This window comes from Myotis yumanensis, unplaced genomic scaffold (assembly GCF_028538775.1).
Source record: "Myotis yumanensis isolate MYYU_CA2020_CCGP unplaced genomic scaffold, mMyoYum1.0.hap1 SCAF_13, whole genome shotgun sequence".
NCBI lineage: Eukaryota > Metazoa > Chordata > Mammalia > Chiroptera > Vespertilionidae > Myotis > Myotis yumanensis.
The window spans coordinates 23,553,207-23,574,474 of NW_027223764.1; the positions used below are offsets into that span (position 1 = coordinate 23,553,207).

At 45.1% G+C, this 21,268-nt stretch overlaps 1 protein-coding gene across 1 annotated transcript in view; it reads left to right on the forward strand.

Moving 5' to 3' along the window:
* The window catches only part of MYOF (myoferlin), a 142,702-nt gene that overhangs the window by 41,153 nt on the left and 80,281 nt on the right, over nt 1-21,268 (forward strand). Inside the window, 7 exon segments of the mRNA XM_070432690.1 lie at nt 13,132-13,298; nt 13,897-14,025; nt 16,760-16,822; nt 16,908-16,958; nt 18,098-18,128; nt 18,819-18,934; nt 19,699-19,825. Of these exon segments, the coding sequence (XP_070288791.1) occupies nt 13,132-13,298; nt 13,897-14,025; nt 16,760-16,822; nt 16,908-16,958; nt 18,098-18,128; nt 18,819-18,934; nt 19,699-19,825 (684 nt within the window).

Here is a 21,268-nt window from a genome sequence, read left to right on the forward strand (position 1 = left end):
TTTCTCTCCTTGTTCTCTGACATGCGTTGTCAGTCACTCGGAGCCATCGGGTGCTGCTCTGGATGGGATTGGGGGTGGGGACTGGGGGAGGACTTTGGGTCACAGGTGGACGGAAGTCTGCAAGACAGAAAGGCCTTTCGCACAGCGGAGTTTGGCCTCCTCTTAGCGTCTTTCCAGGGAGATGCGATGCTGAAGTGTCTCTCCCTTCCTCCGTCCTGAGATGTGTCACCAAACCCCTCACTGTTTCCTCAGCCTTGGTATGTGCCCCAGAAGGAAGGGGCCCCTTCTCCCACCCGCTCACCTGCTGCCTTGAAAGTCTCCTCCTGAGAGGGCGCCCTGGTGCTTTTCCTTGCCAGGATTGGCTTCTCAGGTTCTATTTTCTCTTAGTTTCTGCTGGTTCTGAACCTGCCTAAGTGGTCTGCTCAGCATCCGCAGCAGCACCTCCCTTCCTGCCCTGTGGCATCCCTGCTCATTCCTCCCTGACTTCTCGTCTCACCTCAGCCTGACCCCAGCCATTGCCCGGCTCACCCACACCACGCAGATGGCCCAGCATTCAGGATCTGACCCATTTATTGGCCACGCAGTTGTGTGAATCTGGCAAGGGTCAGCTGACTCCTCTTCCTTGGGAACAGTGGGGGCTGACGTAGCCCCAGCACATCAGCCACACATTTTGCAGTCACCCTTTGCCCATCAGCATCAGGACCTGTTGCCAGGTCCTCAGACTCTCAGTCCCACAGGAGCTCTGCAGTGGCTCCCGTGTGCTGCCACCGCAGAGATGACCAATAAAACACAGAGGTCTTGAACAACACACCATCTGGGGCTGAACTGAGTCTTTCTACCCATTTCCTTCATACCTCCTTCACTGACCATTGCATCGGAAAGAGGTACTTTCTGGCCCACAAAAGGCAGCTCCAACTGGTGGGATATCAGGAGTAGCCTCTGAATTGGGAGGATCAGCATGCCTTTCCTCACACTGACATTTTTCCTAAGCCAGACCCTGTGTATTCGTTTCCTAGCTGTGATAAAGTACCACAAACTGGGTGGCTTAAATAATATAAATTTATCCTCTCATGTTTCTGTAGCCTATGAGTCTGAAATCAAGGTGTCAGCAGGGTTGGGTCCTTCTGAAAACTTTGAGGGAGAATTTGTTCCATGCCTTTCTCCTCCCTTCTGGTGGCTGCTGGCAGTCCTTGGCCATCTCTCCAGTCCGCCTCTGTCATCACAGTGTCCTCCTGTGTGTCTCTGTCCTCATATGGTGTGCCCGTGTGTGTGTGTGTGTGTGTGTGTGTGTGTGTGTGTCTGAATTCACCTCTTATAGGGACTCCAGTCATTGGGATAGGCCTATCCTAATCCAGTGTGACCTCATCTCAGCTTGATTATATCTACAAAGACCCTATTTCCAAGTCAGGCCCCATTCTGAGGTTACAGATGGCCATGACTTTTGGGCAGACCCGTTCAACCCAGTATCCTGGTAGATAAAAGGCAGTTTCATTATGTATATTCCATTTCAAAAAACTGAAATGTTAAATGAGACTTTTTGTGTCACCCCTTAGGGAACAAATAACACTGTGGTTCATTCAAATGAAAAGAGTAAACTTGTACTTTATAGTAAATTGATGTTGCGCCATTTCTTAGTATTTATGGAGTAAAGAAAACAGTTGCTGGGTTTCTTAACCCCTTGCTAGACGCTGTCATGCTGGGGGTGCCAGATGCTTGACAGTCCTGCCCTCCAGGGACTTTCAGTCCAGGTTTGGATATAAGACGTTTTATCCTGAAGGTGGATCAGACCAAGAGCTTTGGGGTCAGACTGGTCCAGGTTGGATTCTGTGTCTATGGGTAATAATTCACTTAACCTCTTTACTCTAACATGGGGATATAATGGCAGCCCTTACATCGTAAAGTTGTGGCAAGGATTAAATGAGATAATGAATATAAAGTACTTAGCCCAGTCCCTGGCATACAGTAAGTGCTATCCTAATGGTGACTGTTATTATTATTATTACTATTACTAGAGGCCCAGTGCATGAAATTCATGCACAGAGGGGGAGGGAGGATGTCCCCTCAGCCCAGCCTGCACCCTCTCCAATCTGGGACCCCTTGGGGGATGTTCGACTGCCGGACATCCCTCTCACGATCTGGGACCTGGCTCCTAACTGCTCACCTGCCTGCCTGCCTGATCGCCCCTAACTCCTCCCCCGCCAGCCTAGTCATCCCTAACTGCCTCTGCCTGCCGGCCTGATCGCCCCCAACTGCTCCCCCCTGCCGTCCTGTCACCCCCAAATGCCCCCCCACCCCGCTGCCAGCCTGGCCTGGTCACCCCTAACTGCTCTCTCCCCCCAACCCCCACCGCCAGCCTGGTTGCCCCTTACTGCCCCCCCTGCTGGCCTGGTTGCCCCACGCAGCCTGCTGTTTGGTCGTTACTGTTACTGTGACGGAGTCCCGGACAATTTGCATATTCTTCTATTATTAGCATAGATTAAAAAACCAAGTCCAGTTGGCTGGCACATTCTGTATGAAGTTGCTTCCTCTAAAAAACAGAGCTATTAGAAAAGAATGTTCTGGTTTGGCTCAGCGTCATGTTGAAATGACTAAATGCTTTCTTTTAAAAATATCTTTAAAAAGATTTTTTTTAATGGACCCAAAAGACTTTGAGAATAACCAGTTTATGAATCTATAGGACGTGGAGGGGAGTTCCTTCTCCTGGGATGGACTGTGTAAGCCCAAGCTCAGAAAACATGCCATTCCCTGGAGCAAAGGCTGCTTCCTGGGAAATGAGAAAAGCATCAACTGGTGAACTTTTAAACCCACTGGGGAGAAAACCCTTGCCATCGAGGCTCCCTGTGCTCAGGCTCCTCCTCACTTCCTGGCTCGGCACCAATGCTCCTGCAGTGCTGGGGGCTGAGAGTCACCATCCTCTTGGGAAGCTGACTCTCAGCGGGTCCACGGCAGTTGGCCAGGTCCTCCTCAGTCCTTTAGAATTCCTGACACTATGGGATGGAGGTAGGAAATGAACCAGAACTTGGGTTCCTTTTGTTTGGATTTCAAACAAAGAATGTTACTAAGTGCTGGCCTCCAAATGAGCTGTGTCTGAAGGGCCATTTTATTTTAAGTGTGAGATGACAAAGGGAATTCCTTTATTTAAAAAATAAACAGGCTTCTTTGACCTGGACATGCGGTCTTTGTTCTGTAGGATGAATATTCACCAAGGCTGGGTCAAGGGCAGCATTCTGAATGTTGGTTTCATAATCTAACAACTTTTCTTCAGCATTAAAAAAAAAACTTTCAATATCCTAGATCAGTGGTCGGCAAACCGTGGCTTGGGAGCCACATGCGGCTCTTTGGCCCCTTGAGTGTTGCTCTTCCACAAAATACCATGTGCGAGCGTGCACGTACAGTGCGATTGAAACTTCGTGGCCCATTTGCAGAAGTCAGTTTTCGGCCTGGGCGAGTCTATTTTGAAGAAGTGGCGTTAGAAGAAGTAGGGGGTGTCGGTCGGTTGGGCGACGGGAGATATGGCACAGGTGGGCCATGGGATACACAGCGCTGGGGGGAGGTACATTGTTTTGAGGTACGTTTGCTGAGGTCGACCCCTTCCAACTCTCCCATCCACACTCGTCTATCTGAAACAAGTATTCAAGACTCGTCTATCTGAAACAAGTATTCAAGACAAGTGTGGATGGGAGAGTTGGAAGGGGTCGACCTCAGCGAACGTACCTCAATCAGATTGAGGATGTTTTTAGCAAAGGCCAACTTAGGAGTACCCTAATTAAGTTAATAACAATGTACCTACCTATATAGTTTAAGTTTAAAAAAATTTGGCTCTCAAAAGAAATTTCAATCATTGTACTGTTGATATTTGGCTCTGTTGACTAATGAGTTTGCCGACCACTGTCCTAGATTATCTGGATGTTTCAAGGGAAAACACTTTTTGTCTTAATGTGACAATTTAATTAAACTAATCAAATATATCTTTGAGTACCTACTATGACTCCATGCTAGGGAAGACACACACACACACACACACACACACACACACGCACGTACGCACGCACGCACGCCACACCACACCATACCACACCACACCAATTTACAATCTTGGGAGAAGGTAAGACCAACAAACTTGAGCCAGAGAAATAACAGCCAGAGAGCCTGCCTCCTGCCATGTGTACCTTAATGAAGTTAAGGAGATGGCTGGCCCAGAATATCTTCCTTTTCCCTTTAGTTGACTCCAAAAAATAACAAGCAAAAAAACCCATTTTCTAGTCTACATAAAAGTAATGAGTAAGTTTCCTCTAATTTATATAGGACTTTTCAAATCTTAAAAATTTGAGCTTGTTGATTTTACTTTTAGTACAAAATAAATGCTTGTAAAAATGTAAATATCACAGAATTATAAGACATAGAAAGTTCAAGTCACTCACAGTTCCATTCTTCTCAGATAATGACTGTTCACAACTACCCATATTGATGTTAAAGGTTATCTATCCTCCACATAGTGGGTACTACAAAGATGAAATTTGAGATATTAATGATAGAACACAGAAGTGAAGATTTTCAGGAAAATTTACCCCTACAAGTGGAAGAAACTTATATGACCATGGGTCTCAGGAACTGAATACCTGAGGGGTTTATGTGAGTTTTTTAAATACTTTTTTTAAAGAGCAGTTTTAGGGTTACCATGAAATTGAGAGGAAGGTACAGAGATTTCCCCAATACTCCCTGCTCTCACACATACATCGCTTCCCCCATAATCAACATCACTCACTAGAATGGTACATTTTTTATGAAGGATGAACCTACTTTAACACATAATAGTTCATTGGGTTCGGACAAATATATAATGACATGTATCCATCATCCTATATAATAAAAGGGTAATATGGAAATTTGAACAGTGGAACGACTGATTGCTATGATGTGCACTGACCACCTGGGGGCAGAAGCTCAACACAGGAGCTGCCCCTGGTGGTCAGTGCGCTCCCACAGGGGGAGCGCTGCTCAGCCACAAGCCGGGCTGACGGCTGGTGAGTGCAGCGGCCCGCCTCCGCAGCAGCACTAAGAATGTCCCACTGGGCCTAAGCCATCAGTCGGACATCCCTCGAGGGCTCCTGGACTGCAAAAGGCCACAGGCCGGGCTGAGGGACCCCTCCCCCCCATCCCAGTGCACAAATGTTGTGCAACGGGCCTCTAGTTATAATATAATACAGAGTATTTCCAGTGTCCTAAAGATCCTCTGTGCTTTGCATATTCATCTCTCCCCACCACCAACCTTTGGTAACCACTGGTTGTTTTATTGTCTCCATAGTTTGTTTGTTTTCTTTCCTGATTGTCCTAGAGTTGGAATCATGCAATATATAGCCTTTTAAGATTGGCTTCTTTCACTTAATAATATACACTTAAGACTCCTCCATGTCTTTTCACAGCTTATAACTTATTTTTCTAAGTGCTGAATAATACTCCATTGTTAGGATGTACCACAGTTTATTTATCCATTCCCCTACTGAAGTATATCTTGGTTGCTTCCAAATTTGGCAATTGTGAATTAGGGTACTGTAAACATCAATGTGCATTTTTTGTTTTGTTTTGTGGACATGTATTTTTGACTCCTTTTGGGTAAATACCAAGGAGCATGATTGCTGTATTGTATGTGGTAAGAGTAGGTTTAGTTTTTTAAGAAATTTCCAAACTGTCTTCCAAAGTGTCTGTACCATTTGCATTCCCACCAGCAATGAAGGAGAGTTATTTTTTTTTTTTTATATTTTATTGATTTTTTACAGAGAGGAAAGGAGAGGGATAGAGAGTTAGAAACATCGATCAGCTGCCTCCTGCACACCCCCTACTGGGGATGTGCCCACAACCAAGGTACATGCCCTTGACCAGAATCGAACCTGGGACCCTTCAGTCCACAGGCCAACACTCTATCCACTGAGCCAAACCGGTTAGGGCTGAAGGAGAGTTCTTATTGCTCCACATCCTTGCCAGCATTTGGTTTTGTCAGTGTTCCAGATTTGAGCCATTCAGATAAGAATGTAGTGGTCCCTGATGACGGTTGATGTGGAGCATCTTTTCATATGCTTATTTGCCATCTGTACATATTCTTTGATGAGGTATCTGTTAAGGTCTTTGGTCCATTTTAGTCAGGTTGTTTGTTTTCTTATTGTTGAGTTCTAAGAGTTCTTTGTATATTTTAAATAATAGTCCTTTGTCATATATGTCTTTTTGCAAATATTTTCTCTCTGTGACTTGTGTTTGAATTCTTTTGACATTGTCTTTTGCAGAGCAGGTTTTTTAAGTGGCTTGACTAAAGTGTGTGGTGTTAAAGGTACCCTTTCTTTGGCCTACTTCTGAGACTGCTCCCATGACAGATGCGTGGGCTGATCCAGGCCGCAGGCTTGACCTCCTGAAAACCTGTTACTTTCTCCACTCGATTCGCCAGATGTCAGTTAGCTTGACTGGAGCCCACATTCTCATGCTCAGATTAAACTATTTTTAAAATCTCCCATCTATTTTTAAAGAACCATCTGTTAAAATTGTGCTTTATCCAATGATAGAAATACAAAATGTCATGCTTAGCCAAATTTGGTGCTTCAAATTGATTTCATTCCACAAACACCAAAGTCACTTTGCTTGAAATTAAATTATATCCAGTTCAGAAAGCATTTATTGACACCTGTTTGGAGACATACAGAGGTGAGAAAGGCATTGTTTGCCACCAAGGAGTGCATTTCACAAGAAAGGGGAGATATAAATATGAATAACTATAGGTCATAGCTGAATATAATAAATTCCTCAAGAGAAGACTAGGCAAATTATTACATGGGAAATAACTTCTTTCAGCTGTTTGTTTCAACTGTGGATTCGTAGTGCCTAGTGCAGCACTTGGAAAGTCATAAGTAGTCAATAAATGCCTGGTTGGTTGAGTGAATGCATGGGTGAGTGAATGGTGGAAGTGCAATGGATATGGTTAAATGTGTTTGTTTTTCCCCCCAAGAAAGTCATTTTGGGGAACACTAGGGAATAGACAAATTTGACTGATCCATTCAGAGGTGTAATAAAAGGGAAGCATGTTCCTGAGGGCTGGGAGTGCCAGGCTGGGCCATTTGTCCTTGATGGACACCCTTGTTTGTTTTCTGAACAGGAGCTGACTTGGTCAGAGCCGAGCTGGAAAATGATCAGTGTGCTAGGAGATCGCTGCAGGACTGTGGCCAGCAAACTGATTGGATTCGGCCAACTTTTTTCCAGGATATTTAAGAAAATCAAAGTGATCATAATAGACAAGTGGTTCTTAAAATTTAGACACAGTAAAATCGTCAAGGGAGTTATTTAAATGTGCGGATTTCAGGCACTTACCTCCAGAAAGTCTAGTTTAGCTGCCTTAAAGGGGAGCCCTTCCTCCCCCTAATCTGTACGATTAACAGGAACTTCCAGGAGATCCTGATGCAGATAGATTTTGGAGCTCAGTTTGAGGAGTCCTGGGGTTGTGTTTACCTGTTAACATTATCTTGCCCAGATTCGACAGAGCTCTTGGGGCAATATTTCCCAGACTGGCTTATAGCATGTGTTTGCATTGCTGTTTGGTTAGAAGCTCTTCGTGGTACCTTTGTTCTGGTCTATAATTTGGAACCATTCCAGGAGACTCGTAGGGCAAATATAGTACTATTTACCCAAGAATTGGGGTGGAGGGTAGTTAATTGCTTATGTGGTGTGTTTTTTTGTTTTGTTTTGTTTTTCGATCCCTCCTCCCTCATCTACCTGCTTATGGTTGGACACAGGTATTTATTTATATACTGTATCATGTTAGAAACCCAGGAAAGTTATTATTCAACATTCCAGCTAAATCAGCTGTTATTTCCAAATGTTTTCATGCTTAGAAACTTACTCTCTCCTATTCTGTTTTGTACTTTTTAACTTGCATTGATGATATTATACCAGCCCTTTGTTCTGACTTTCCCATGACCTTTGCTAATTAAATTCTGCTTTAACCAGTACCCCCACTTATCAAGACTTTGTCATGAGAAACAAAATTAATATCACGGGCAGTGGTTGGCATTCTAGGACTCTAAAAAAGAAAATGAGTGGGAAGAGTGTTTGGATAAGGATGCCTGCTAGCCAGGGTGGGGTGCAGCTTGTGGGGAGGTGGCTATATTCCTGGCCAAGATAAACCCAGGGGTGACTGGGCAAGTGTTCCTTTTCCTCAGCCATTCCTAGGCATTGCTAACAGGACATCCCTGTGGTTAGATGGAGGTGATGGAGTTGGGGAAGGAACAGCCTGCAGATCTGGTGACATCTGAGTGACTAGCAGTCCACTCTCTTCTGCTTGATAGGGGGGAGAAATGCTAGATGAGGAAAGGGTGGGAGGCTGGAGGAAGAAGAGGGGTTGCTACCCACTGGGGATAGGTATGTTAGGCATGGCAAAGGCAAATCTGACTGTATCATAAGGCCACCAACTCTTCCCACTGGGTGGGCAAACAGTAGCCTTGTAGGGAAGTGCTATTGTCACCAGTGACTACACACAGGGGCAGTTTGTAGGAATATTGCTGTTGAGCTTCTGGAAAGAGGCCAACAGTACATCTCAGGAATTATGAAGACGTGTTAAGTTGCTGGAGTTGTGATGGAGAGCCATTCCTAAGTGTTCATTCAAATATCACTTGTGAGCAAGTGTGGGTCACAGAGGGGGTTACTGACATTCAGAAAGAAGGCAGATCAGTGCTGGCTGTAGTCAAAGCTCAGGAGGATTTGACTGCGTGACATGGTAATTGTTGGGAAGACAGGATGGCACTCAGACACAGGAACTGTGAAGGGCGTGTTGCAGCTGGAGAGGAACAGTAAGGACGAGCAGTAACTATAGAGGCTCTGTGGGGCCCAGGAAAGTTGTTGTTGTTTTTTAATTGTGGGCTATATTTCCACATGTTTATATTATTAATTTTTTTTTATTGCAGCTTTGTTGATTTATTAACAATAGCCATTCTGAGAGGTATGAGGTGATATCAAATTGTAGTTTTAATTTGCATTTCCCTGATGATTAGTAATGCTGAGCGTCTTTTCACATGTCTATTGGGCATGTATGTCTTCTTTGGAGAAATGTCTCTTTGGGTCCTCCGCCCATTTTTTAATGTTTGTGGGGTTTTTTTGGGGGGGGGGTGTTAATTTGTATGAGTTGCTTATGTATTTTGGATATTCAGCCCTTATTGGATGTATCAATGGTGAATGTCTTCTCCCATTCAGTACGTTGTCTTTTCGTTTTGTTGATGGTGATGGTTTCCTTCACTGTACAGCATGTTTATAGCTTGATGGGAATGCTGCAGTACAGGGGGGAACTTAATGAGCAGGCACGGAGGCAGAAATTGCAGAAGGAGAATCCTTGAGTAGCAAGAGGAGATAGGATCCATGCCTATGCAGAAGGGTTGGCCTCAGGTCAGGACGCATAGACAGATGAGGGATTGTAGCGGGAGGGAAGGCAGACAACAGATGCAGGGAAGATGGTAGATATGGAGTTGGGAGGATGTGGAAATTCTTTTCTGATTGCAGACCTGTGGACTAGAGTAATAGATGGAGCAAAGAGAAAGACACAAGAGATGTCCTCTGTGGTGAGTTGAATAGTGTCCCCAAATTCCTGTCCACCCAGAACCTGAGAGTGTGATCTTATTTAGAGATAGCATCTTTATAGTTAAGATGAGGTCATACTGGATTAGGGAGGGCCCTAAATTCAGTGACTGGTGTCCTATGAGAAACGGTGAGGACACAGGGATACACAGGGGAGAAGGCCGTGTGACAATAGAGAGAGACTGGAGTGATGCAACCAAGGATCCGGGAGCCACCAGCTAGTAGCATCAAGGAAAGATCTTTCCCTAGAGGCTTCCAAGAGAGCATGGCCCTGCCAACACCTTGATTTTGGACTTCTAGGGTTTAAGACTGTCAGAGAGTAAATTTCTATTGTTTAAGCCAACTGGTTTGTGGTACTTTGTTACAACAGCTCTAGGAAGCAAATACCACCAGCAACTTCCTATTCAGTCAGGGGCTCCCGGCTCAGTTGCCGCTGTGATCATGAAAGAGTCATTGTTTGTAGATCCACGTGGCTGTGGTTCAGATCCGTGCCTGGGTCTCATGAACAGGGCATGCCAGCACAGCCACTCACATTCAGATAATGAAGCGGCTTGTGCAGAAGGGTGCGTTGGGCAATGCCTTAGGGGCCCCCCTCATTCTTTGTGGAACACTTAGGGTAGCATTGTTTAACCTGTGCAGCTTCCTGCCACATTAAGGGGTGATTTCCTGCTCAAATATCTTTCCGCTTCGATACAGAGATGCTGGCGGTCGCCATGACTTAGGCTGGTTCCCTCAGGTCCAGCCTAAAGTCTGGATAGCAGAATGTGTTTCCAGAAGAAATTGGCTCGTCATTACCTGCAGTCTGTTTATGACTCATTCCACATTCATTGAGCCTGTGCTGTATACTAGGATTTATGTCAGGCAGGGGGCAGATAGAAAGAAGAAAAGTCAAGCCTTCTGCTCTGAGAGTGGCTGGACGTGGGGAGGCCTACGGGTTAACAATAGACACAAGTCTCTGTGGGAGGACTGGGTGGAACAATGTGTGGAAGGCATGTGAAGGGGTGACTCATTCCCTGTGGGAGAGGCAAGGAGGGCTTGTCCCAAGACAGTACATTTCCTCTGGAACTTGAAATGTTGAGAAGTTGAGGAGCTCACCTGCTGGAGAATAGGAGAAAGGACATTCTAAGAGCCAGGTGCCGCAGATGGGTGCCGCAGATGGATAGTGGGAAAGCCCTTCTGTTGAAGCCTCCTCAAGAATAGGGAAGGTGAGGCCCTGGTTATGTTGCAAAGGTCAAAGGTAGCTGTTCCCTACCCTTGACTTCTATGGGGTTTCTTGACCCTGACAGCAATGATGAAGGATTAGGAGGGCAGCATCTCTTTCAACTGCAGCCTGGTTTTAATCTACTCTTGCACCAGTGAGATAGGGCAAAGACTTGGTCCTGGTTTCAGCTCAGCTCCTAGTAACCCAGCATTATTGACCTCATCTGTAAAGTGGGTGAGAGGCAGGCTCTCTAAGGTCCCCTCAAGTCTAACTTTCTGTGGGTCTGGGGCTCCTTGAAGAACCATCAAGTGTGGATCCGGAGTGTCAGGTCAAAGGAGCAGAGGGCTGGCTGAGGAACAGAGTGGGAAGTCACACTTGGTGAGTAGGAGACAGGAAGGGAGGCCCGCGGAAGTGCCTGAAAAGATTTAGTTGGAGCACCAGGAGGAGAGCTGCAGGATTCAAAGACGTATGTGTGGGTCCCAGTGTCCAGTGCCGTGGAGATCAAGCATGAGGACTCAGAAAGGTTCCTAAAGTAGCAGGAAGAGGTCCTGGTTGACCTTTGCAGAGCAGAAGCCAGGTTGGAAGGACTCAGCAGAATGGAAGGGTGTTGAGGAGGAGGGTTCATGCTGGGCTAAAGTCTAAAGCAGTACATGGGGGAGGCCTTTTACTTCCTCATGGTTGCTCCTTCCTTCCTCTGTGCTCCCAGCCCCCATGCTGCCACTGACTGCTTCAAATCCCACCCCACCCATTGCTGCTCTCCAGGAGTTTCTAGCGTTCTGCGCTCCAACCCAGACTGATTTATCAACAACACTTACTTTTTAATTTATTGGGTGCTTCTCTGTGCCAGGCACTGTGTTGAGGCTTTACATATAAAGTACATTTATCTTTACAATACCCTGTGGTAAGTACTGTGATTTTCCCCTTTTTACAAATTCGGAAATAGAAAGAAACTGACTCATGCTCATGTCTCAGAATTAGGATTTGAACCCAGACAGCATGACTCCAGAGCCCGAGATTTAAGAGCCATGTACACAGCAAGCTGATTGAGCTAATTCATACTATGATGTGAGATAACTCCACGTGGAAATTAAACCTCGTACTTGATTTTGTATTGCAAAGGTGGGGAGTTCAAATGCAGGTCTTTTTCCTAGTCTCTCTTGAATTATATTGCACAGATTACTGGGAGTTCAGACTTTTTGTCTATTAAGGAAAGAAAAGCTGAAGTTTGTCAGTGAGTTTCAAGAGTTTGTCAATGAAAGAAAGGGGAGACACAGTAGGTGGAGCTGATTTTGTGTGTTTTTTTTAAGGCGTGAAAGATTTGTGCATATTTGAACGCAGAGGGAAGGTGACCATGGAGAAGGAACCACTGGAGGAGAGAGGGAAAGAGAGAGAGAGAGAGAGAGAGAGAGAGAGATCTGGAGGGTCCCCAAAGAATCAGAAGGGCCCTAATTGGTTTGCCTCAGTGGATAGAGCGTCAGCCTGTGGACTGAAAGGTCCCAGGTTCGATTCCAGTCAAGGGCATGTACCTTGATTGCGGGCACATACCCAGTAGAGGGTGTGCAGGAGGCAGCTGATGGATGTTTCTAACTCTCTATCCCTCTCCCTTCTTCTCTGTAAAAATCAATAAAATAGATTTTTTTAAAAAGAATCAGAAGGAAGTGGGTTCTCAGGCAATGGAAGGGGGTTCACTCTACCAAACAGGAACAGCTCTCTCCCCTGAATGGAAGGGAACCTGGGGGGGGGGGGGGGGGGAGTGTACGTGAGGGCACAGACGTGTGTGGGACTGACAAACCGGGACAAAGGGAGAGCAGGGTGACCACCGTGGTCTGCTTGGCAAGCGGGTGGAGAGGGCCTTCGTGCATCAGGAGGCTCAAGCAGGAAGGAGACTGTACAAACCTCATGAGCACATCTCGGGAGAGGAGACCTGCAGTGGGAAGGGTGGGGTTGGAGCCTCCTCTCAGGGCTCATTTTCCATGGATACCCTCATCCCTCCGCCTTCACCGCTGAAAGGCCCCTTAACAGCAGGCTGGGCTCCGAGATCAGAGCTGGATGATTTCTGCTGGGTCCGACTGAGCCTCACACCTTCTCCTGTGGCCTCGGGCAGTCTCCCTGTCACTTTGAGGGCAGCCTAAATGAGAGCCATCATGCACCACGAACACATCTTCCTCCAGAATCGGAGTCAAAACAAGCCCCGGTCATTGTCACCAAGAGGCGTCTCCTTTACCTGAGCCTCAGGAACACAGAAAACTCTCTGTCCAGGAAGCCGGAGTGTTCAGACATTCCCAGGGGAGGGCCATCTCTGACTGGATTCCCTTTGCGTGTTTTAGGAGAGGAAGAGGAAGATGGAGGTGAAGAAGATGGGTTGGACGGCACGGTCAGGGACCCGGGGCCCAAGGTGTCAGGTAGGACGGTGTCGGAAGCTCAGCTTGCCCGGAGGCTCACGAAAGGGAGGAACACCCGGCGGCTGCTGTCCAACAAGCCACAGGACTTCCAGGTAGGAAGAGCCCGAGTGCCGGGTCCTTGTCTTAGACCAAGTGTCCAGCTTCTGCGATTGCGGTGACGCGGGGAGGACCTGTTCTATCGGCAGTGGCTCAGCTAGTTAAAGAGGACATCAGCTCCTCACCCCAATAAGATGAACTCTCCATCGTTCTTCGTGCGGGAGGAGGTGTGGTCAAGCTAGATGAGAAGTAAAACCATCCCCTGCTTCCCACTGTGGATAGGAATAGAAGCAAGGGCACTGCGTTTTCCTAGCTCTGGGCACTGCCTTCTTTGCAGAGATGGCTATGGAGTGAGTTTGTACATCCCAGGGCTCGGCTGGGGTCTGAGCAGTGGCCTCAGCCCTGCCTGCCCTTCCCCAGGCCAGCTCTGGAGTATTTCAACCCCACTCTTGGCTTCTGCGACCCAGCCCCTGTCCCCACCTTGGGAATGAGCAGAGGTGGCTGCTCCCCATCCATTAGCACAGGTACATTGCAAAGCTGCCCGGCGCGGGTTGAGCCATCCTCCCACGTGAATGAGCGGAGGCAGTGCCTGAGGGTTCTCTTACAACATGGGCCGGGAAAACATCCGTAACATCACCCCTTCTGTGCTTGCAGATCCGGGTCCGAGTGATTGAGGGCCGGCAGTTATGTGGCAACAACATAAAACCTGTGGTCAAAGTCCACATTTGTGGCCAGACGCACCGAACAAGAATCAAGAGAGGGAACAATCCATTTTTCGATGAGGTAAACGGGCTCAGGGAGTCTGTTCTGTGGATATGCACCTTCCTGCCTTCCACCCACCTGTTCCCTGTCCCATGTGGGAGGGGAACACATACAACTTACCTGGTAAAGACAAGACCAAGTTCCAGCATTAAACGTAAGAACCGCTGGCTGTTGGAATCACACAGCCTGCTTCATCATTGCTTCTCAGAGCTGCTGGGGTCTCTCTGGGATTCTTGCAACAACCTCCTGATGGAGCCCTTCCTATTGGATCCTCGTACTCCTGAGTGGAGCCCATGATGGCACCTACTTCTGCCTTTAGTCTTTCTAATCAGCAGGATGCTCTGAGGGATGACTCTGTGGCTAAGTGACCTGACTTTGTAACAGTGTCAAACTTACTTGGCCATAATAATATATGTTTAAGAAAAGCAATGATGAGGAATAAGGATTTTTTTCTTTCTCTCCTTATACTGAGAATATAGCTTGGTTCTGTTGGCTTCTTCTGTAACACTCCTCCAAAAAATACTGAATACCTTCCTCAAAAATGCTGAATACCTGAGTCAAATGCCACAGAACCCCACATGTAGGTCTGTGAAGAGAAATTACAGGTTTGGGGAATTTTGAGAGTCCAGATTTGCTCTACTGAGGAGATGCACTTCTTTTGTTTTTTAAAAAAATATTTTTTTATTGATTTCAGAGAGGAAGGGAGAGGGAGAGAGAGGTAGAGACATCAATGATGAGAGAGAATCGTTCATCGGCTGCCTCCTGCACGCTCCCTCCTGGGGGCCAGCTCGTAACCCGAGCATGTGCCCTGACTGGGAGTCAAGCCGTGACCTCCTGGGTCACAGGTCGACATTCAACCACTGAGCCACCACGGCCGGCTGAGGAGATGCATTTCTGAGATTCCTCTGGCCTGCATCTCATGCTGTTTTCTGAGCCCAGGCCTTTCCTACCACAGTTTCTTATCACAGTTCCTCTTAGTGCCCTACAGCTTCTAATCCCAGCTCCAGCTTTTGTTCTTTTTTTCCTACCTTTGTTCACAGAGAACTGGATTCTTCTGTCTGGTGTTCCTGTTTCTGCCCTTTGTTCAAGTTGGCCCCCAGCTTAGGAGAAAGCCCCATTTCCTTCTCACCTCTCTTCCTTCTAGAGTGAATCGCAGACAGCAGCCTGCAGATAAGGGGCTCCAGAGTTCATTTCAGAGGGGGTGGGTGCTCACTGAGAGGAGGCACTTGAAATGGACTTGGGGAAAGGCTGGGAGGTCATGTTGGAGGACAAGCCTGGATTGCAGGGAGGACAAGGTACTAGATGCCAAAGACAGAAGACCTATGAGTGCGTTTATAATGCAGGATAAATATTTACTCAATTACATTCTCAGGAGCCCAGCAAGATTCACCATCTCAGAATTTTCCCATTTTAATGATTTTTTGTTGTTGAGATTAGATCTCTTGGCAAAAGGGAAGAATCAGATAACTGAGCCAATTTATACATCAAGAAAGGAATTTTACTAAAACATCACTAGTTTATGTACATCTTCTTAACCAAGTGATTAAACATGGTATCACCAATCATGGGTCAGACTGACATGTGTGTCCTGATGTGATCTAATGGAGTAATCATCACTGGGTTGTTTCTTGTCCAGTGGTCAAAGTGACTCTAACAGTGAGGAATCATTCACACAAATCCAGAGTGTAGGGTATTCTTCAGCATAAGCAGTCATGACGGACAAAAACAAACAACAAAAACAGGCATGAGTACTGTTCTAGGTAAAAGGAGACTAAACAGACACAACAACCAAAAGCAATGCATGATCCTTGAGTGGTCCTAGATTTAAAAAACTTTTCAGGACAATTGTAGTAATTTGAATGACTGTGTTAGCTGTTATATTTCTTGGGTGTGAAAATAGTAGTGTGATTGTATATAAGGATGTCCTTGCTCTTAGGAGATGCATGAGAATCTATTTTAAGGAGTGAAGTGTTATGGTACCTAGAACTTTTAAATAATTCAGTTAAAAAGAAGGAGACATTTCACTAAACCTGAAATGTCCCCAAAATGGTAACAATTGGTGAAACAAATGAAAGATGGTATTTATTTTACTGTTTTTTCTATTTCTTTGTAGACTTAAAATATTTATAAGTAAAAAGTAGGAGAAAAATGTCTCAGTTTAAGTAAATGCTCAATCTTTCTCTCCTCTCCAACTCTATGTATCCAATATTTATTTCCCAAGAATCAACTTTCTTAAACTTAACTGGTACAGTGAGTTAAAATGTGGTCAATATTGACTCTACGGAGGAGCTAACATTATCTAATGGGCAAAGTTGACTTTGAAGGTGTTTTGTTAAAAAGAACAAAATTAGAGTCACTAAACACAAATGATAGAACTAAAAACGATAGAATTAAACTCAACTTTCCAGGTCATACAGGCCCTAAGCATAAGATACAACCTTAAATCTTTACTTAATTAATCTAGTAGCTATCTGGTCCCAAAAGAATAATCTCATTTAGGTAAATAAACACTATAGTTGTTACTTAACCTTTCTTTTTCCTTTTTCAACATACAGAGGTGAGTTTGCTATCAAGCTCATGAAGCTTAAGCCTTGGGGCCTTTTCTCAGGCCTTGCAATGTGTTCGCATGGTCAAATCTAATATGGAGTTTGTGTGTTGTATTTTTTGGGAGGGCCCACGATATTACAGTTTCATACGCACTACACCTGAGTTCATTCTAGCTAACATTCAAACAATCTTATCTTTGTTTTGACAGTTATTTTTCTACAATGTCCACATAACCCCTTCTGAATTGATGGATGAGATCATCAGCATTCGGGTAAGGGGGCCACGGAGTAGGGAGGTGGTGCCCACTATCTGCCAGATAAAGCCACTAATCTTCCCCCCACTCTTCTTTCTTCCAGGTTTATAATTCCCATTCTTTGCGGGCAGATTGTCTGATGGGGGAATTTAAGGTGGGTGGCAACTGTCAGTTTCATTCAACTTATATCAAAGATGGGCACTTTCATAAAGAGGAATCAGGTTCCTGGCCAGATCTCAGGATGCCCATCTTGGTGACATCTTAAGGTTATGTGTCAGGGATTGATGCCATGATCCTTGCTGAGGGCTGGAATACCTGCAGGATATGAATGCCCCAGGGACCAGGAACCAGCTGCATGTCTGGGTGTAGTGACTTCCAAAGTACAACACTTAGCAGCACCCTAAAGCAAGATACCCTGAAACTGCCATATCAGGCCCTTCCCAGCATCCCAGCTATGGATGGGAGCCAGTACACTGCTTCAAAGGGAAGGGGTGATTTATGGCAAGAAGCTGCATTTACCAGTGGCCCCAGGGCGCCATCTACAAAGCCAGTTATTATAAATCTGGAGGATAAAGGCAAGCCAAACCAGGAATGAGAATCAGGGTGCTTTTCCAAGTAACAAACATTAGAATTAAGGACACATACTTGGTGCCTTCTACATGGAATGGGCTGCATCTCAAAGGAAGGAGCTTGCAGTCATGAGAGGTCCTAGAGGTTGATCTGGGTCAGGTAGACCTGTGTTCATACCCTGTCTGCCACTAACCAGCCACATGTCAACTTCTCTGATCGTTAGTTTCTTCATCTGTAAAATGGGATCATTGTGAAGGTGGAATAAATGGGATAGAATACATAAAATATCTAGCACAGCACCTGGCACATTGGAGTGCCCAATCAATGATTCCATTAATATGAGCATTAGTTGGAGGAGTAGAGTGTTGGATAGGCAGTTGGGCCAGGTGACTTTCTGTGGGGTAACCACCAGTCCAGGTTTGCCTGGAACTAAGGGGTTTCATAGAATGTGAAACTTTCTGTGCTATCAGAAAGTCCCAAGCAAATAGGGACACACTGATCACCCTACTTCCGTGGTTCCTTCCTGCTCTAAGACTAGCTCATTAATTCAAAATGATGGACAGAGGTTCTCCTATATGCCACACACAGAGAGTGCGATGGAAATGTTGAGTCCTAAAGAAATTTAAGTCTAGTCAGGAGCATTCTATTTAAATATAATAATGATGGTTTCTTTTATTTTAAAACTGATTTTAAAATCCAAACTCCTTTATTATTTTTCCCCAGATTGATGTTGGATTCATTTATGATGAACCTGGTAAGCAATGTTCTCTCCATGAACTGGAAAATTCTGAGAATCAAGAAAATTGGGAGGATCAAGGAATAAAAAATATTTTTTTCTTGATTGAGGAGGGGGAAGGATACTTAGCGGGAAAGAATAATAGTATGGATTTTATTTTTTAAAATCTAATGGTAATTATCTTAATGTTCACAAATAGGTAATTCCTCTGTTTTATGAGGATATTTGCATCTTGTCAAAGTCAAGCGATGAAACCCATACATAGAGTGTAGAGAGCCTTGTTTGGGTTACACGGGGCAGGATGGGGATGGAGGCCGTGCAGAGTGGAGGACATTAATTCAGACACTCATCTGGGGAAATTGGCGTGTTATGATGACACTTTAGAGCAGTGGTTCTCAACCTTCCTAAGGCCACGACCCTTTAATACAGTTCCTCATGTTGTGGTGACTGACCGCCAATTTCATTGTTAAAAATTGAACATAATTAAAGCATAATGATTAATCACAAAAACAATATGTAATTATATATGTGTTTTCCGATGGTCTTAGGCAACCCCTGTGAAAGGGTCATTCGACCCCCAAAGAGGTCGTGACCCACAGGTTGAGAACCGCTGCTTTAGAGGACATGTTTGTCTTATAGCAGATGAAATCACAGGCCCGTCGGCTTCCATTTAAAGTGTCCTTGTTCTTTACTCCTTTTTTATTTTAGGTCACGCTGTCATGAGAAAGTGGCTTCTTCTCAATGACCCTGAAGATGCCAGCTCGGGTGCTAAAGGTTACATGAAAGTCAGCATGTTTGTCCTGGGAACCGGAGATGAGCCTCCTGTGAGCCCCTGCATTTTCTGCCATTTATGCTTTTCTCTGCAAAATAGGACCAAGGGTTAAGCAAGGGGGCACCAGTACTTAAGCGGAGCCCAGCTTCTAATTAAGACCTGTAAACCTCCAACTCCTCCTGTTTTTCAAAAGCTCTTCTTTTCTTTGTGGCAGAATTATCTTCTAGCTCACTTAGACGCCTTCCTGGTGTCTGTGAGTGGGTGTTTCTTTCAGTATAGATACACGTGTTTTTAGGACTTTGTTGCATGAGTTTATCTATAGAGCATAGCTCACTTGCAGAAAAAGACATTGCTACCTAAAAGGACAATGTCATCTAGAAAATTGGGCAGCAAACCTGGGAATAATGAGAGGGCAGAGAGAAATCAGAAGAATTTCAGGTTCGTTTTCTCTCTTCTTTTCCTCCTCCTCCTCCTCCTCCTCCTCCTCCTCCTCCTCCTCCTCCTTCTCCTCCTCCCTCCTTCCCTCCCTCCTTCCCTCCCTCCCTCCCTCTCTCCCTCTCTCCCTCCCGCCCCTCTACTATTTTGTGTTCATAAAATTACAGAACACATTATTTTCTCATGGTGTCTTGATTAAAGAAACATGTGCATTGAATTTTGTAGAGCAGTTTTGTTGAATTGGTGGCTGAACTCTTAAGCCTGAAACAGGAAATCCTAATGGAAACGGCTCTGATTGGTGTGGTTTTACAAGCATCAGTTTGGGTTCTTCCAAGTGCTGCTCTTCTGTGTGTGTAATTTGTTATTGTGTGTCCCCAACAGCCTGAGAAACCAGATCGTGATAATGACAGTGACGATGTGGAGAGTAATTTGTTGCTCCCTGCTGGCATTGCCCTCCGATGGGTGACCTTCTTGCTGAAAATCTACCGAGCAGAGGACATCCCCCAGAGTATGTAATGATTTCATCCTGCTCCAGATTATCAGTTATTTTTTTTTAAATATATTTTATTGATTTTTTACAGAGAGGAAGGGAGAGAGATAGAAAGTTAGAAACATCGATGAGAGAGAAACATCGATCAGCTGCCTCCTGCACATCTCCCACTGGGGATGTGCCCGCAACCCAGGTACATGCCCTTGACCGGAATCGAACCTGGGACCTTTCAGTCCTCAGGCCGATGCTCTATCCACTGAGCCAAACCGGTTTCGGCTGTTATTTTCATGATTAGATGTGTTAAAATCATACTCCGAATAGGGGTTGTTGCTCCCTATCATTTTTTTTTCTTTCTTAAAGGCTTTCATGACTTATTTTCATTCATTTTGGCCCCATTGCAAGCTACCTGAACTGGTTCATAAGGTAGCCACTTGGTCACTGGTACATGTTTTTGGTTGAGTCTTTTGGCCCATTCTTCTCCATCCTTTCTTTAATGTTCCATATCTTCTCGTTGTTCTGGAGCAGTGGTTCTCAACCTTCTGGCCTTTTAAATACAGTTCCTCATGTTGTGACCCAACCATAAAATTATTTTTGTTGCTACTTCATAACTGTAATGTTGCTACTGTTATGAATCATAATGTAAATATCTGATTTGCAGGATGGTCTTAGGCGACCCCTGTGAAAGGGTCGTTCGACCGCCAAAGGGGTGGCGACCCACAGGTTGAGAACAGCTGTTCTAGCGACTACCATAGAGAGGTCAGCAGTCAGCACTTCCGACTCCTTTCATCCCAAATGAAAATGTGAAATTTTATAAACAAATAAATGTGTTTGCCATTGGATTATTAAAAATGGCCAAGCAAAGGGTGGTTAAATGCTAATAAGTAAAAGTCTGTCAGTATTGTATTAGGAGATATGTGTTTTAAGAGATTGGATGTACTTGATGCTCATAGAGACTAGTCCAGTTAGTCCAATGTCATTGCTGAGGCCCAGGTTCCTGTCCTCCTGGCCTGGCTTATGTGCTTCCTATTGGACCCTGGGACAAAGGACTCCTCTTCAAGTCCCCGGGGGCAGCACCCACTACTCAGGCCATGATCACTTCAGGACTGGCTACTTTCTCTGAGAACACCCCCTACCCTTTTTAAAGTCCCTGTAATGACTCCCCATACCGTATTTTCCTCAGAAATATTTTGAATGAGGTAAATAAATTAAAACACATTAAAATTCCTACCTACATAATCTAGTTTGTTAAAATAGAGAAATCTGCTGTTTATAAGTGATTAAATGTGTTATTTATGATTATGTCAAATTTCCCTGAATTTATCTGAAAAGTCAGACTAGGCCGATATCATTTTTACCTAAAGCATCTTTTCCAAATTAAAACCAGGCCTGAGTTTGAGAGTTGTCTCTTACCCTCCCTGAATGAACTTTTTATCTCTACTTTCTCCTCAATAAGTGATTGAT